The sequence below is a fragment of the Apteryx rowi genome, unplaced genomic scaffold (genome assembly GCF_003343035.1).
Source record: "Apteryx rowi isolate R43461 unplaced genomic scaffold, aptRow1 scaffold_291, whole genome shotgun sequence".
Taxonomy (NCBI): domain Eukaryota; kingdom Metazoa; phylum Chordata; class Aves; order Apterygiformes; family Apterygidae; genus Apteryx; species Apteryx rowi.
The window spans coordinates 683,056-699,304 of record NW_020449319.1 but is presented as its reverse complement, the minus strand read 5'-3'; the positions used below and the strand labels follow the sequence as shown (position 1 = coordinate 699,304).

Here is a 16,249-nt window from a genome sequence, read left to right as displayed (position 1 = left end):
TTAATTCTCTTGAAGAAAATACCTGCTTAGTTAGTAACCTTTACCATTCTTCTCTAGTTGCTTCCCAGCTCCCTTTTATCATCTCGCTGTACCTCATTTCTCAAATCTTGCTCAGAATAAAATCATCTTCTATACTCGTGTCACCATTCCCTGGCACCACTCATAGCTTCCCACGTCTCCATCTCAGCCTCTTCTACCTTATCTGATTTTCATTCTTTTCATGTTTTTTACTTGTTTCTTCTGTCTTACCACCTCCAAATCTGTTATTTTCTTTCTGTCTGCACACAGATGCGTGCACATACATATAGAATTAGATATATTTTGTCTAAACACACTTCAACCAAAGGGTCATTCACAGTAGACTTTCCACCTTCTAATCTTTCCAGCTAAACTTTTAACTTAATCTTCTCCCACAACTCCTGTTAAGTCCCTCATACATTCCATGCATCTGGATTCCTTTTATTAATATGCTTCACCTGTTTATCCTTAATTTAAAATCTTGTCCAAATAATGGCTTCTCTTCCAGTTTCCCTTGCTTGCCTTGCTACTCTCACTCTTCATGATCCTTTTCCCCTATTCAGTGACAATTTAGATCTTTTCTTAGCTGTTCTATCTCCTTAGATCTTCTACTTATCCAAAAAACATATATCTTGATACCCTCCTTCTAGGTATTCCTGTCATTTTATGTTGCTTTTAGATAATACTCTATCCTTTGGCGCCATCAAACATTCTTTTGTCTTCTTTTCATTTATTTTGTCCACATTGTGCAGTTGGTCGTATACACCTCAGGAGAAAACTGCTTACACTTTTGTAACTGTAAGTGCTCCATACACCTGACAGTGACCCATTGCAGAACTCCCAGACTAATAAGCATAATCCATGGAGCAGCTCAAAGCAGAGATCATTATTTCATATGGGGTCACAGAAGCTGGAAATGAAACGACTTCTGTATATGAATACTGTTTAGGCTAGCACTTCCAAGTTGTATGGAATTAGGACCAGCAAAAGAAAAAATCTGCAGATTTCACCTTTGGTACATTCAACCTTATCTCTTACACTAAGATAAATTCATGTCCCCTCCTATTAGCTATCTAACAGGTAGATATCTATGTTAAGCAGTCATCTAGGCTTTGCTTTGCAGGCACTAGAGAAAGAGAGGCATCAACAGATTTATGATTTATGTCATCTATCTCAGACTTCAGATGGAACTGCCGTTTGAGGAACCTGTCTGCTCACTGACTCTATGGGGCCATTTCAGACTTTTAGGATTTGCTTCCTGAAAGAATAATTTCCTAAAATTCCTAATATCCTTGCATCTTAAATTTGTAATATACATTAATGCAGGAATTTCAAACAGCATGTTTCAGAGAACCAAATACAATGATTTTTGTCCAAAAGTTACATTCTCTCTTGTGTTGTTGACATTCAGCTTCATAAGTTCACAGTCAGCCTACATTTCATTTTCTTCTATGCTTCTGCTGTTACTGACATCCTAACATATGGCTAACCATAAACTTTCAGTTTGTCAGGATCCTCCGCCTCCAGCCCATTTCAGTTTTGGAGGACAATGCATTGAACTTTTCAACTCGCTGAACAGTTCATACATTTCTAGAAGTGCATTTACAATACTGCAATCTACGTACAAGATACACAAAATGAAAAACTGCTGTTGCTTGATGGACCTTATTTCATCAGCTAAGATTGTGAAGTACTTGTAACTTGGGACTTACAAGGTTATTTTACTAATGTTTAATACTACAGTTTGCACAATTTTATTTGAAAGGTTAGTAGCTGTGCTTAGAGTAAGAGTATTTAAAAGATAGATAGAAACTAATACATAAACTAAGGATTATTAAGACAGATTCATTTAAACASTTGAGATGATAAAATTTCCTCTCAGTTTTAGGAAGAAATCAATAGCATACTGACTGGCAAAATTTTAGTCAATCAAAGAAGAGCAATCACTTAATGTGTTCTTTGATATCTGTGACAGATTTTGGGTCGCGATCATATGATGAGGTATACAATGAAGATACCCCATTTCCTAAGCAAATAAAAAATATAAACAGCATCATCTAATCTTTTGCAACTTGTTAAATGACAGCTTACTCTGACTTAACATTTTTGTGTCTGGAATGGTCTCTCCCAATATGTTTTGTGAGTTAATATTCTCTTCCCCGCTCCACTACCCCATTGCCAGCCAGTGGGCAAACCACAATCAGTGAGTTCGCCTGGGTTCTTTCTTTCCGTGTGTTAAATCTAGCACAAGTACTGAAGGCTAAGTTGTACTCCCAGCATCACTGGTGCAACCCCACCAGTGTCACTGGGCTTGTACCTGTGTAACTAATGTTACATTTATCCACCTGGGGACGTGCTACCTGCAAGGGGGAGCAGGCTCTGAAAAGGGAAAGAAAATACTCACACAAATAATAATAATGAATAATAAGGAATATTGTCATAAATAGCATACACATACATTTTTAAACAAACATTTGTGTATTCTATAGGACCAACTTTCTATGCATAAGTTACCTGCTTTACCAATTTTTTTTTACAATGACTGAAAGGCTCACTACTTCTCTTAAAATCTTGGAAGAGTCTTTAGTGCATATCGGTCAAGAAGTCACAGTCCTCCTCCCTCTATAGCTAAGAACATAAAAGACCAGCTCCTTGATGCCCAATTAATTTTGCTACAGAAAAAAAAAGACAACCTGAACATCCAAGCCAAATTCAAAGCTGTTTTCTATTCTTACAGGCTCCAGGAAATAAAATCGATGTCACTGTTTTTCACAGGGATTAACAATGTACATCCTGAGAAGCAGCTAAAACTGCATGACTGATCATCACCTGTCRCAATCTAAGCCCAGCCAAAATTCAGAAAATTGTTTCAAATGTTTCTCAGCTTTCTTGGTAGGATAAGCATCACATCAGTCTAAGAGAAATTTCATCAACTTAAATTTAAGGAGGAAAGAAAAAAAAATTCATCCATTTCATTTCCAATACCAAAGATGAAATCTTGAAAGGGGAACCTTAATGTTATTTTTGAAATACTTTCTGTGCACTATTCCAAAAACAAGGGATTATACCTTTAAGGTTACCTGCTAACTACTACCATATATAACAGCAGAGATGCTTCATGGAAGCATTGGGTAAAAAGACAAAAGGAAGCTTGAGAAAAATGCTGACCCATGATGCTCTTTAGAACAAGTTATTCTACTGCATAACAAGTTCCCTCAAATTAAGAAAATTCTGTTGCAAAAAACACTGTGGCAAAAAAAAATAAATCTAAGAATATTTTTAATATACAAAAATACACTACTGCAACATAGAAACAATACTTTGAAAATGTTTAACCTTATATTATGCAACACCACTTAAAAGAGTCAAGCATTGCTTTATCCATTTTCAGAAGTAAAAAATAATTTGCATACTACATGTAGTATTTTTAGTATGTYCCCCCTAGTTTTCCTGAAATACTAAACCCTATGAGTTCCATATCTATTCTGTAAACTCTATGCTAGCAGAGATTTCACCATTACGTAATAAAGTTAGGGATCAGTGCAGTTTAATACAGTGAAATGGCTAGTGATCGTTTTTTATATAAATATATATATAGCTTTGTATATATTATATCTGCTGGCCATGGAATGCTCTGATAACCACAATGCTATTAAACAGGCATTGCTGGGCTCTATTATACTGCATATGAAGCTAACAGGTCTGCTCTGAAGATATTTCAGAAGATAATTTCCACACTCAATAGATGTTTATATGAGGCAAAGAAATACCAGCCACCTTTTTATGAGGATTACATTCATTTCTACCTCATCCTTGATCTGGAGTATGCTATTCGTGCACACATATTGCAAGGATCGCAATTTTTGGTATCACAGACCACAAGGCTAAACTGAAAAGAAAAAAAAAAAAAGTTTGTTTAACTTTGCAGGTTTTTATTCATTGCTATGTATCTTCTATTTTCCCCAATGCAGAAGGATTAAAAGGCTGACAGAAAGAGCAATTCTCGTAATCTTTTTGAATCAATAAGATTCAATAAGAGTGGGCAGAAATGGCTAGAAGACACCTGAAAATAAGGAACAAGACTCAAACTATATATAAGCCCACACTATTTATAGTGTTAAAGATTTAATTTCTGTAAAGCAGGTGGCTGCCTCCAAAAAATAATTTAACTAAGTTTTAGAAACAGCCAAATATCACAAAGACGTGGAATTCAAGAACTAGATAGAAAGTCAAGTATCATTTATTGTCTTCCAATAGGCCTGGATAAAGAGATAAGGTTCATTGAGACAGATATAACTGAAAGGCTGGTGTCCAGTTCYGATAAAGACCAACTTATTTATAAGCTTGGTCTTATTTATGAGCTTGGTCTACTGAAGTCATGAGAACAGCTCCTGGACTTTGAAAGATGGACATTTTTCAGCAGTGTCAAGACATTTGAATGAAATGTACCATAAAGTAGAATATATTTGTGTCCTTCTGTGTGGGAATCAAGTGCCTGGAGAAGAAAAAGTACTTCTCTGGCTTATTTTACAAACTTCAAAGTAATACACAAAGTCTCTGAAAAGAAATAAAACAGCATTGAGAGCACCAAGTGCAAAGTATGTTTGTCTTCCGCTGGGGCAATAACAAGGGGTCATATGGACAAATGGAGGCTTTTACAATTTTTAGAGTAAGAAAGAACACTATTAAGATAACAACAATCAGCTTCTATCATAAAGAAAGATGATGGTGAAGTCATAGTGATTAACCAAACTTACACTGCACGTTACTTGAAAAAAGATTATAGCTGAATTATTATAGCAAACCATTGATAAATCATACATATCAATGATTTCAAGATAAACCCAGAGTACTGTGCTCACCTTTACATCACCTGTGCAAATTTAAAGTCCTGAATTTGGACATTGTGGAAGATTAATATTGTTATGATCACATAACAGCCCAATCAAGCTGTGCAGAGTGAAACAAGCATCACACTTGTCAAAACCCATTAAAGTTTTCTGCCGAGCTAATATGAAGAATGATATAATCAGTACAAATAATGCRTGACTAAAAAGAATCCAAGTTTTAAACTATTTCCATCTTCATGGAGAACAATTTACAAGCACTAATCACTGTGGAGCTGATTGCCTATGTTAATATAGGATTGCACCTCAGTTACCATTTCTCATTATAAACTAACCAAAAAGTGAAAATTATCTCATGTAGGCATCCTTACTTTTTATTATCCTCAAACTAAAGCAATCTTCTATAGAAAATTACGAGAGAAGGGATTTTTAACATCAGGAAAACAAATATTTTATGTGGTATATGCGGATTTGCTACTATATGCAGAGCTAGGCTTTCTAAACACTGATTAAAATATAATTTACCATTGAGGCCAATTCATCAGTTCACTGCATTAAAAATGGCATGCTTTTTTATTATGCAAAATGTGGAAATGGGTCACTTAAAACATTCCAACACAGTCAACATTGACAGTTTCCAAAAGTGGGAGCTTTGCTTTGGAACATTTCCTGGAACAGGGCTGAAGGAGTGTTAGCTTCACGGTGTAGGTCAACTGGCTAAGGATGGGGAAAAATGAGAGGGAACGTAAATGGTTAACTTTGCCTTTTTTAAAGCAAAAAAGGTGTTTGCTCAGATTTATATTGCTATATGAAAGGAGTAAGAACATACTGCAGGCATTCTAAGATTTTTAACAAGTTAACCTAAATAAGGTGAAACAACCCTCCTATAAGAACTGCAGTGGATATTGTTAAGTGCAAACATAAAAGAATATGGAGGAAGGGAACTTTTTCTATCTGATGTTGTTACTAATGCTGTGTTATGTACTACCAAGATAACAGCAGCCTTGCCTTGGCTGAACTTTAAAAGGTACTTTATAAAGTGAAACATAAATCAATTCTAGACATAAAAAATAAATAGCCTTGAACTTACCAAGGTTTCTCTTACAAATAAATTGAGGATATATCTCATCTGAAAGTACAGAAGCTTCACAGAAATTGAGCCCTTCCATTAAAAGACGAAACCAATAATTTCTTTTCCATTTTTCACCAGAATTAGTTTTCTATACAATACTGAATAGTTACTTTCTCTTTACTTCTCAGGTTATCTGAGGTCAAAGGAATACTTATATCACTGACAAAGCATTCTAAATTTTGCCTAATGTTTGAGACCCTCCAAAATTAAGTTGTATATTACAGTAAAGCTCCTTCTTCCTTCTATATAAAGATTAAAACTAGTAAGATAATGACATCTCTGCTAACTTTCCTTTCACTTTTGAAAAAACCCTTCAGTTAACTTCAACACCTTTCTGATCCATTGAAATCTACCTAGTTAAGTGCCATTGTCTCGAATCACAAAGAAATCAAACCTGCAGGTAAAATAACTGTTCACTTGCACTTTCTATAATCATGTGCTGGGTTTCCCAGTTCAGTTAAGAACTAAAAATTCATGACAAAGTAATTCAGAATACAGCTATGATCATGAAAAAATAGCCTCATAGGTACTTGCTCGAAGAGCTTTATCAATTGCTTGAACATATTTCTCAATTATGCCTTTTATACAGAAGAACAGAAACTCGAATGAACAGAAACATTTACAGGATACAATGAGTTTGATGGCTTAAGACTACAGACTATACTATAAAAGCATACTTTCAAGATGTCATGTTAGCCCCTGGATCCTTGCAAATCCACAGACCCTACTGGTTTCAGCTGACTGCTACAAAATCCAGTAACACTAGCTATGGGCTTGTCGTGTAATATATCAAAAGTGACACAAAAGCAGAAGCTAATTCAAGGTCGGGGGAGCAAGACAAAAACCAATTCAAACTACATTTAATTTAGGTCAGTTCGGGCCATAAAATTCTAGGCTGACTCAAATCTCTAAGTGGTTCGAAGAGCTCTAATATAGACACAGTCTGCTCTGAATTCTGCAGCACGTGCTCACCTCTCGGACAAGTTCTCTCGGGTGAATTAAAGACGAAGCATAGTTAGGCATAGCGAGTGCAAATATATATATATATATATATATATATACACACGCACACACACACGTACACACATGTATATTTATGTACATATGAATGTATGACTTTCTGCAAGTGATATAAATAACTGATGAGAGCAGTTGCTTGCTGGTCTGCCCGCAATACAACAGCTTAGGCTACAAGGAGGGGAAGCGCAGCCCAACAGGAGCAGGCTCACAGAGCAGAATARCTACGAGAGCAAAGCACTGCGCCTCTGCAACGGGTTTTAGTTCAGACTAGCTCCAGCATGGTCCAAAGGACTGGCCATTCATTAGTGGTCTGAGGATATTGAGAAGCACAACTTCCAGTTTATTTTTTTCTCTCAGGAAGACTCTTCTTCGTGATCTCCAGCATGCAAACTAAAGACTGGTAAATGAGGACAACCAATAAATTTGCTTCTAATGCACACGCACGATCTGAATGAAAATGCTAAGGTACATGCGCTCCAGATGGTGCAAACAAGAGTATGAAGCATCACTTATCCCTGTTCCCCGCTGTGGTTACCTGAAGCAGAAGGGACAGAGACACGTGTATGAGCTATACTCTTTACAATTCAATAAGCGCCTTTTCCCCAGCGTGCTAATGGCAAAGTCTCAATCAAACATCTACAGAAAGAGCTTCTTGATTGAATCTAAAGGCCAGGGTTATTCGCAGGTAATTGAAAATTGGAAGCATTATAAGTCTGCAGAATAAAAGTGTCAGGGCATAATTAGATACATGGCCAAGGAATGCTTAACATGATGGATTGACAAGATGTTGATATTTACACCAAAAGCCAGACACAGTTAAGGTTTTCTTCTGATTTCTTATGTAACATGATATGTGGCTATCAAATATACAAGGCAGTGCTCATTCCTGAGGAAATGAAAAGAAATTCCCCCACATCTTAAAGCTGTTTTAATTTAAAAAGGTGCTTTCTTCCCCGGTTAAAGATTATATGTATGATGAGACTTAAATAATCAGAATTGCCGTGAGAATTTAAGAGAGAAGCCAAGTAAAAACAACGATGCTTTTACTCCTAAATCACTTCCACTCTTTCTGTAAAAATGTTCCTTTCTAAAGTGGTATATTTTAAAACAAAAGGTATGAAATACACTGGTTTTCAGGAAGAAAAACAATGGATATGAAATAGAGGCAAAGTAAATCTGATCCATTCCATTCTTTTGCTTTGGGTTTTGGAGCACAAGAAAACATCCTGAATGTTACTACTATTTATCATGCTAAAACCCATTCAAGTCCTCAGATGGCAGAATGAAGATTCTTCTGTTTATATATGTTTCAGGGGGAATTATTTTATGTTAATTTATCAGTTTTCTGTTGTGTAGCATATTTTCATTAGTGCTCTCAAAATATTTTACAAATGTGAATTAAATCAATCTTCATAATGCTGCTATTATAAGAGAAAAATCACTTAGCCCACTGCTGAAATGGTGACATTTAGAGCACAGCAGCTATTACTACCGCAAACAACATCACCGTGATACAATTCAAGGGCCAAAGCAGAGAAGCCAAGCCAATGCAGCTTTTAAGAGCTATCATGGAGCTTTATCTGATTTAGCTTTTCCAGTGTAATGCATATTAACTGACAGAATGAAAGATGAGCATGAAAAACAAACAAATAAAATGTGTTTCTCAAACTGGAAAAAATAAGAGGCATTTGAGATGGTAAGATGTAAAATCTAACTTCCCAGACTATGCTCAGACTAATTACAAAGAAGGTGACATAAGCAACAAATTTATTCAGTCACAGGGAAAATAGAAAAAAAATATTAAACACTCGTTTATTCAATAACCCTAACTCTAAGAACTATCAAGCTTTGTAAAATTCATGATTCTAGCATCTTTAGACAAAAAAGGATTTCTTTTTATGCCCCATTACCATTCTGTTGAAATATTTGCTTATAATAGTTATACATCATATTTTATATTTATTATGCAATGCCATGTGACTTATGCTTTATTATAGAACTATATAAAGCCATCTCCCTCCTCCAATTTACTTCCCTAGGGCTAGACTGTACCTACATTTGTATTACTCAGCAAAAGCCTTTAGAGCACTGACTGTTTCTCAGAAATTCATCATTTTTCCCCATCCTTTTCTTACAAACTAAAAAAGAAGAATTTATTATTCTCTGCAGCATTTATTTAAGTCTCCCTGTACTACCTTTCATATGCTAAATTCAGGTATGTTGGCTTGACTTGGGTGACAGGGAAGAGAGCCGAGGCTTTTCCTCAGCCCCCGTTCCAGCATCGCCAAAAAGGGTCTGAGCTCTGGACAAGCCCAAACAGGGATACACCAAAGCAGCCACATGGCCAGGTATGCGTGACACAATCCAAACATCTGGTTATAGCTCCCGAAAATATAACCTAACTTCCTTAGGAAACAACCTGAGTGTACCCGCAGCAGCACAGATTAGCATTAATAGCATTAATAGCAAAGCATTAATAATAATAATGATTTAGAAAAACATTAATAGCAAAGCATTAATAATAATAATGATTTGGAAGAGCAATGGGAGACTGAAGAAATATGAGGAATCCATTGGGAGCAAAGGGAGCATAAAGTCCACCCTCCTCTAGGTCTTAGCAGTGTGATGGGAGCAGGGGGAGGAAGGGAACGGTCAGGGCACCTGAGCAAGTTTAGACTAATGAGATGCAAAGATGAAAGCAAATGCAGCTTAAAACGGAATTCCATTATAAATTAAATACAAAGGTTCATATCAACTGCTGCAAGTGTTGCAACAAAGCTGGCATCAGAGTTAGTTTTTACTTAATTCTACAGCATTTTAGAAAGCAAAAAAGAAATAAATAAGGTTTGTTCTGTGCAACAGGGAAATTGAGATCATTCATACAGTATTAAATTAATGGTTYTCATTATACTAAAAGATCTAAAATTTACAGCCAAAGAATAAAGAACAAGCAAACTCCTACAAATGTTTAATTGTGCTTAAAACACCACAGAATAATCCATTTTGTGCCATTGAAGATTCCTATCAAATTTACTTCTRTGACCAAAGCTTAGCAAGCCAAAGTTTTTCCAAGTCACTGAACCTAGAAAAGAGCTAATTAGCTCTTTCTTCTATTATTTCCTGCAGGTCCAAACTATAAAGAACAGCATACAATATAATAAGACCTTTTCCTTTATCTCATTTAAGAAAAGCATATTGATGAAAAATGACTCCTCACAGGATGAATTTTTTTCAAACTATTAAATTGAAAGGCCTGTAAGTTTTGAAAAATGTCAACAGTACCGAAAGTTTTAATTACATGAATAAAATTCATTAACATGTTAGCGAGACAAACCAGGGTGTTTACCCACTGCAAAAAGGAAATTTATCTTTGGCRGACRGCTAGAAACATTACATTTGAAAAAGCTTTATGAATACSGCTCATTGCAACAAGGTCCCCTCCTTCTGTCTGAAAACACTCAGGGATTTTTGGAGCAAGGTGGCAGGGACAATTAATAGCATTATTGCTGAAATAGAAATGCGTCAAAGGTACCTTCAAGTATTGTGTGAATATTGTGTGTAAAGCCTATATTGTGAGAAAGTTTTCTTGGGCTGGTGAGCCAACGATGAAATGAAATAATCTGCCAGAGAACCATTCACCAGGGATGTCCCTAGGCATTTACATCCTTCCTTTAGGCATATCTGGAAGTCCTGACAGTGCTGAAAAGGTAGGGGCCCAACTCATATTCAAACGTCAAAATAATAATAATTAAATTTAGCATTCTACCACCTCTCTGAACTGCCTTATCAGGAAAGCCATTTTAAGGCCTATCTGCTAAATTATATTTCCTTTAAGATAAATGATATGATGATAGGTGCATCATTATAAACTTGCACAGCTCACCTAGCTTTGGAGGATTTTCTTCTGTCTTTTCCAATATTTAACAGAGAGATTAAGCCTCACTGTCACCTACGCAGTATTACAGGGCAAGGGTGCCTGTAAGCCTGATTTTGAGGAGTTTCCTGGGCCGGGAGGGGATGCACACAGAGCCGAACGTGCACGGCTATCTGGCCCAGTGATTGCAGCGTTTTCCTAGCTGAGGGAATACCACAAAACTGAAGAAACCCATACAAAACTGAAATGCTCTTGAGAGCAGAAATGAGAACCCGGGTCTCCCAGCCTACTCTTCCAGGTGTTAGGCTGGAGGAGGAGATTTTTCCATATGTTTGCCAGTCTGCCTCATTTTGGAGAGTGTTCAAGCATGCAAATCCTGATCAGAAAGAAAAGCCTATTTGCAAAGCAAAGATCGCACGTCCTGTGGGGCACTATGTTGCCCTGGGCTCAGCAGATATTTTTCACCTTGACATTTCTTATTGGCTAGCCTAAATAAGTCCCTCTTTGGTAGCTCTGATGTGTCCCATTTCTAAGGGACATAATTCTTCCCATGCATTGCATAAGAACAAGGTGACTAATTCAGAATCATCTATTTTTACAACAAGCACCTTCTGCTTATTTATCTAGTCCACATCATGTGTTGGAGATTGAAACATAGCCCACAGGCACTTTTCACTCTACTGTCAATATTTCTCTTTAAAGTGTTTTGTTGCTTTATTTTCTTTTTTCTTTCTTTCTTTTTTTTTTTTTTTAAGAAGAAGAGATACCAATATAAAATTGGTATAAAAGCATATAAGCATTGATAGATTGTGTTATGGGAATAAATCTTGTTGATTGAACATCTTGTCACTATTATAATTGCATCTGTATTTAGGGCTTCTAGCACTGTAACTGTAGCTGCAGACTGTCCAGGGTCCAGGTCTGGCACTGGAAATGAGAACTGGGGCCCCCTCTTGGTGGAAACCATACAAGAATAAGTGTAAAATGTCTCATTAAAATGGAAGAAAAGCCAGACCTATAGGAAGCGAGACCAGAATGGACAGTTCTGATGTTAGAAATGAAAACGGACTTAAAAAAGAAACCAGGAAGTCTTTTAAGAAAGCTGAATGCAAATGAACACAGAAATTTGAGTTAACTTTTCCACCCTTTCCAATGGTTAAAATTTCTAGCAAAGGGACTTAATTCTCCTCTGCTTTCCACCAGTGTCATTCTTCTTATATATGGTCCTTATACATGCTCTGCACAATAATTTCTAAGTTTATGAACTGTCAGGACCAAACAAGCTGGCAAAGACAGCTCCTATTAAGCATCGATATTTTTCTAAAAGATGGAACCCAGCAATATATTGGATAAATAATTCATAAATAATTGCCTTCATGCATGGGAATCGTAGGAAACAGATGTGGACAAAAAAAATGACAGATGAGGGACGTTAATTAAGAGCTTTAAAAAGATAACCAAGAGTAGAGCTAGGAAAGATTAGATACTGGCTGGCTATCTTCTTACTATTTGCTTGCTTCTGATCATTTAAGCTTAATAATATCTTTATTATGCATCCTCTTTGTCTTTCTCTGATCTTTATTTTCAACTGCTTCTGCAGTCTAAAAATGACAAAGTTATCAAATGCTTGTAGAAGAAGAGGTTTTTTTTATTTTAATGAAAAGATGCATTTATTTTGGGGTARAATTGGTTTTCCTAAAAGTCATAACAATTAAAAGACATTAATAAGAAAATATGACGTCACCTGGTTTGTGTTAAGTTGTTTATCAGAAGCAGCTTTCCTCTTCAGAAGGAACATAGACAACAAAATCAAGAGCCGTTAGCAGCATTTTAATATTATAGTGTGCATTTAGACATCTTTATAATAAACTAGAAGGGCTCTTGATGCTCTAAAAAGGAAATCTTCATGTTTTATGTGACTGTAAAGGAGGAAAGACTTAATGAACCCACTATTTTTTGAAAAATGCTAGTTTTAGCAAGTTACAGTGTGTGCATTGAAGTCTGAACTAAAAATTATGTCTATAWAATATACACCTGAGTGTAATTGCCATTCCTGATATGTTCTTCTGGTAAATAATTAACTGTGTAACTGTAAAAGACACAATTAATTGCATGATTTATTTATAATTTCTGTCCAATAATGAATAGATCTTTTTGTGGGAAAATAAACAATAACAATAAGAAAATTAATACTTACATATGGGATTGTGTCCAAAGTGTCTGTGTTGACAATTATAGGGGCAGGGCTTGCCTGGAAGGAAAAAAAGAAAAGAGAAAAAAAATTTCAAATTTTTGAAATTCTTTAATATTGAAATGCCTCTAATGATACGTCTAAAGGATAACAGCCTAGCTTCCCACTGAACTCACACTGCATACAACTTTGGGTACTGTTCAGTCAGTTAAAGGATGGAAGAAAATATTAGAAGCCTCCAGTTCACAACTCACTGCGGTCTTTCTTTCTCACTTCRTTAGGCTTTGGATCACAACCTGAGCATATAATAAGCAGTGGTTCACTTTTGAGTAAAACTGTAAGAAACATGAAGTATTCACCTTAGAATCAGGGGACTTTGGGGGCGAGAGGTTCAGTTCCTCCTATTTTACAAATTCACTTTTTGTGTTTGAGCAAAACAAAGATGATCAGCTGATCTTTGCAGAGGACAAAAGTCAATATTTTATATGCTTATACTACTTACATATACATTATAAATATCATATTTTCATGCATACAGATACTACATATCTATATCAAAGCTATATATATCCTGCATGACTCACAAGCAACAGGCATAACTCAGCCAATGTTTAATTTGAAATATGGACGTGGTTTATAGAGATTTGTGAATTTGTAAAGCTGCCCAGCCTGATCTTTGACTTATTGATGAAACCTATGTCCAACTTTCAAGCCCCTTGAAGTGCTATAAGCTCTTCCCCTTCCCCTGCCGGGGCTCAGCCACCGTGATTCAAAGCCGAGCTCCCTTTCGGCCCGGCTGCGTGACCTCGGCTCAGACTCTTGTTGAAATTGTGGCGTTATAAGAAAGTCTGCAGGGCAGAGCCACGCGCCGTATGTAAAACGGCAGACAGAGGCAGGACTCAAGAGGAAAAACACCAACATGAAAAGTTTCAAAATTCAAATGGAAAAAGAGAGGGAGATAGGAGAGGACAACCCAGGAACATCAAGACTGCAAAGAACGGAGGGCAACCCTTCCCCACCTCCCTGATGCCTGTAAAGGCTCTCCAGGTGCCTTATCAAGCTGATGAGCACATTAATGCATACTAACGAGCCTACTAGCTCGTTAGTCCTATTTATCCACTCTGTATATTAGCCAGTGAACAACTGCTTTATACTTTAAAGTTGTATAGGCTGCAGAATCTCTTTGTGCACACAGGGAAGATTACAGAGCTCTTGAAAACAGTGGTCAGGTTTCTGCTGTCCAATACTCTCTACAGTATTTTAAAACCTAAGAAACATAACCCGGATAAAGAGCGTAACATTAGTGAAGCAGTTCAAATGTTTTGAGAGTATCAGTTTCTTTCAAATTTTTGATGCAGTTGTTATTGTAAGATAATTCTGTCTTTAAAGAAATTGCACATTAGAGCACAACAGTTACTGATGATTAATGTCATTATTTCTGTAGGAATATACAAACTGTGTAAGCCATGAACAAAAGCTAAAAGCAAAACACATGTAATTTGGTGTGCTGAAATACATTTCATGAAATGTATCAGTTATCATGGTAGTGTATAAAATATTAAAGATAGGCAGTATCTGAAAAGATATTTTATACCCATGCTTAGTTATTCCCCTTGTCCCACATAACACTGGACAGTCTGAAGTGATAAATAAAAGCTGAAGGCCCTTTTGATTGTAATAATTTCAATTTTAGGCATACAGGAATGATTTATAACTACATTATCACTGAAGGTTATATAAAGGATTACTTTTGTTTTTAATCTTAGCTTTTACTTACACGAATATTTAGCTCAATACAGTTAAAGACTGCTACCTCTGTTACATGGAGAAAAAAAAAGATTTTTGATGCTATTCTGTTGTTTCTACCAAATTTTGACTTTCATTCATTTTGATCTTTTTTTAATTTTTACATACTGTGAGAAGCTCTACTACCAAATATAAACAAAGTTTGTAATCTTCTGAATGAAAGCATCTTTCCAGTGCTTTAAAAAACAGTATCTATTAAAGTAATAATGATCTTTCAGAAGTCAATTTCCAAAGCATTCTAATATTATAACTGATAACTCCTAATTCAATTTAAGAACGAATCATTGTATTCACTTCACATTTTTCAGAAATCAAGCTAAACAGATTTCTGAATCAAAAAGTAGTAATCATGGGGACACCATAAAACAACAATAGTTAGGGGATGAGGAAAACTCAATTACTCCTTTATTCCCTCTTATAAGCACAAGCAGAACCTGCTTACCCCTAACACTGATTAGTCACCTTCAGGAGGACTATGGACAATCATCTTGGGAGAAATAGGAAAGCCTTAGATGTTGAGACCAGAGTCATGCTAACAACTTGCTCAGACTTATTTTGGGAATTCAAGATTTCTTTCTCCAGTACAATTGTTTACAAGAAATTTTTTTAAAAAATATTAAGCAAATATTTCTCAGATGAATCTAGTTGTTGCGTCCAAAAACCTAAAGAACTTTAAGAATATCCCAGGATTTTGGGGCCTTGCTCTGTCTGGTGTTGTATATCACCAAAGACAGAGATTTCACAGCCTCTGTGGGTCCCTGCTTCAGTGCTTAACCACCCTCACTGTAAAGATTTTTTCTCTTATATCTAATCAGAATTTCCCTTAACACAACTTGTGTTTGTTGCCTCTTGTCCTTTTTCTGTGCATCTCCAAGAGGAGTTTGGCTTCTTCTCCTCTGTAACTTAGGTATTTGAAGATGGCAATTAGATTCTTCTTATAGCCTCCTCTTCTCCAGGCTGAACAAACCGAGCTCTCTCAGCCTTTTCTTGTACGATGCATGCACCAGACCCTTCCACCACTGCGTGCCCCACCAGCTTGGTTATCCTCCAGGAGATATACTTTTGCATATCGGAGAGCCTAGAATTGGATACGATACTCCAGATGCAGTCACATGAGTAATGAGCAGAGGGGAACAAGCACGTCCCTCAGACTACTGGCTAGGCTGTTACCAGTGCAGCCCAGTTTGCGATTAGCCTTCAGTGCTGCAAGGGCTGACTCATGTGCAACTTGTGGTCCACTCTGCAAAGCTGCTGCCTAGCCAGACCATGCCTGGCCTGTACTGTTGCATATTGTATTCTGTCCCAGGTGCCAGCATTTCCATTTCTTTGAACTTCATGAGGTTCCTCTCAGCCCATTTCTC

The 16,249-nt window shown here is 36.4% G+C and overlaps 1 protein-coding gene across 1 annotated transcript in view; it reads right to left on the bottom strand.

The window, feature by feature from the left end:
* The window catches only part of DLG2 (discs large MAGUK scaffold protein 2), a 646,550-nt gene that overhangs the window by 397,966 nt on the left and 232,335 nt on the right, over positions 1–16,249 (bottom strand). Inside the window, exon 3 of the mRNA XM_026069322.1 lies at positions 13,089–13,142. Within this exon, the coding sequence (XP_025925107.1) occupies positions 13,089–13,142 (54 nt within the window). The remainder of the gene's footprint in view (positions 1–13,088; positions 13,143–16,249) is intronic.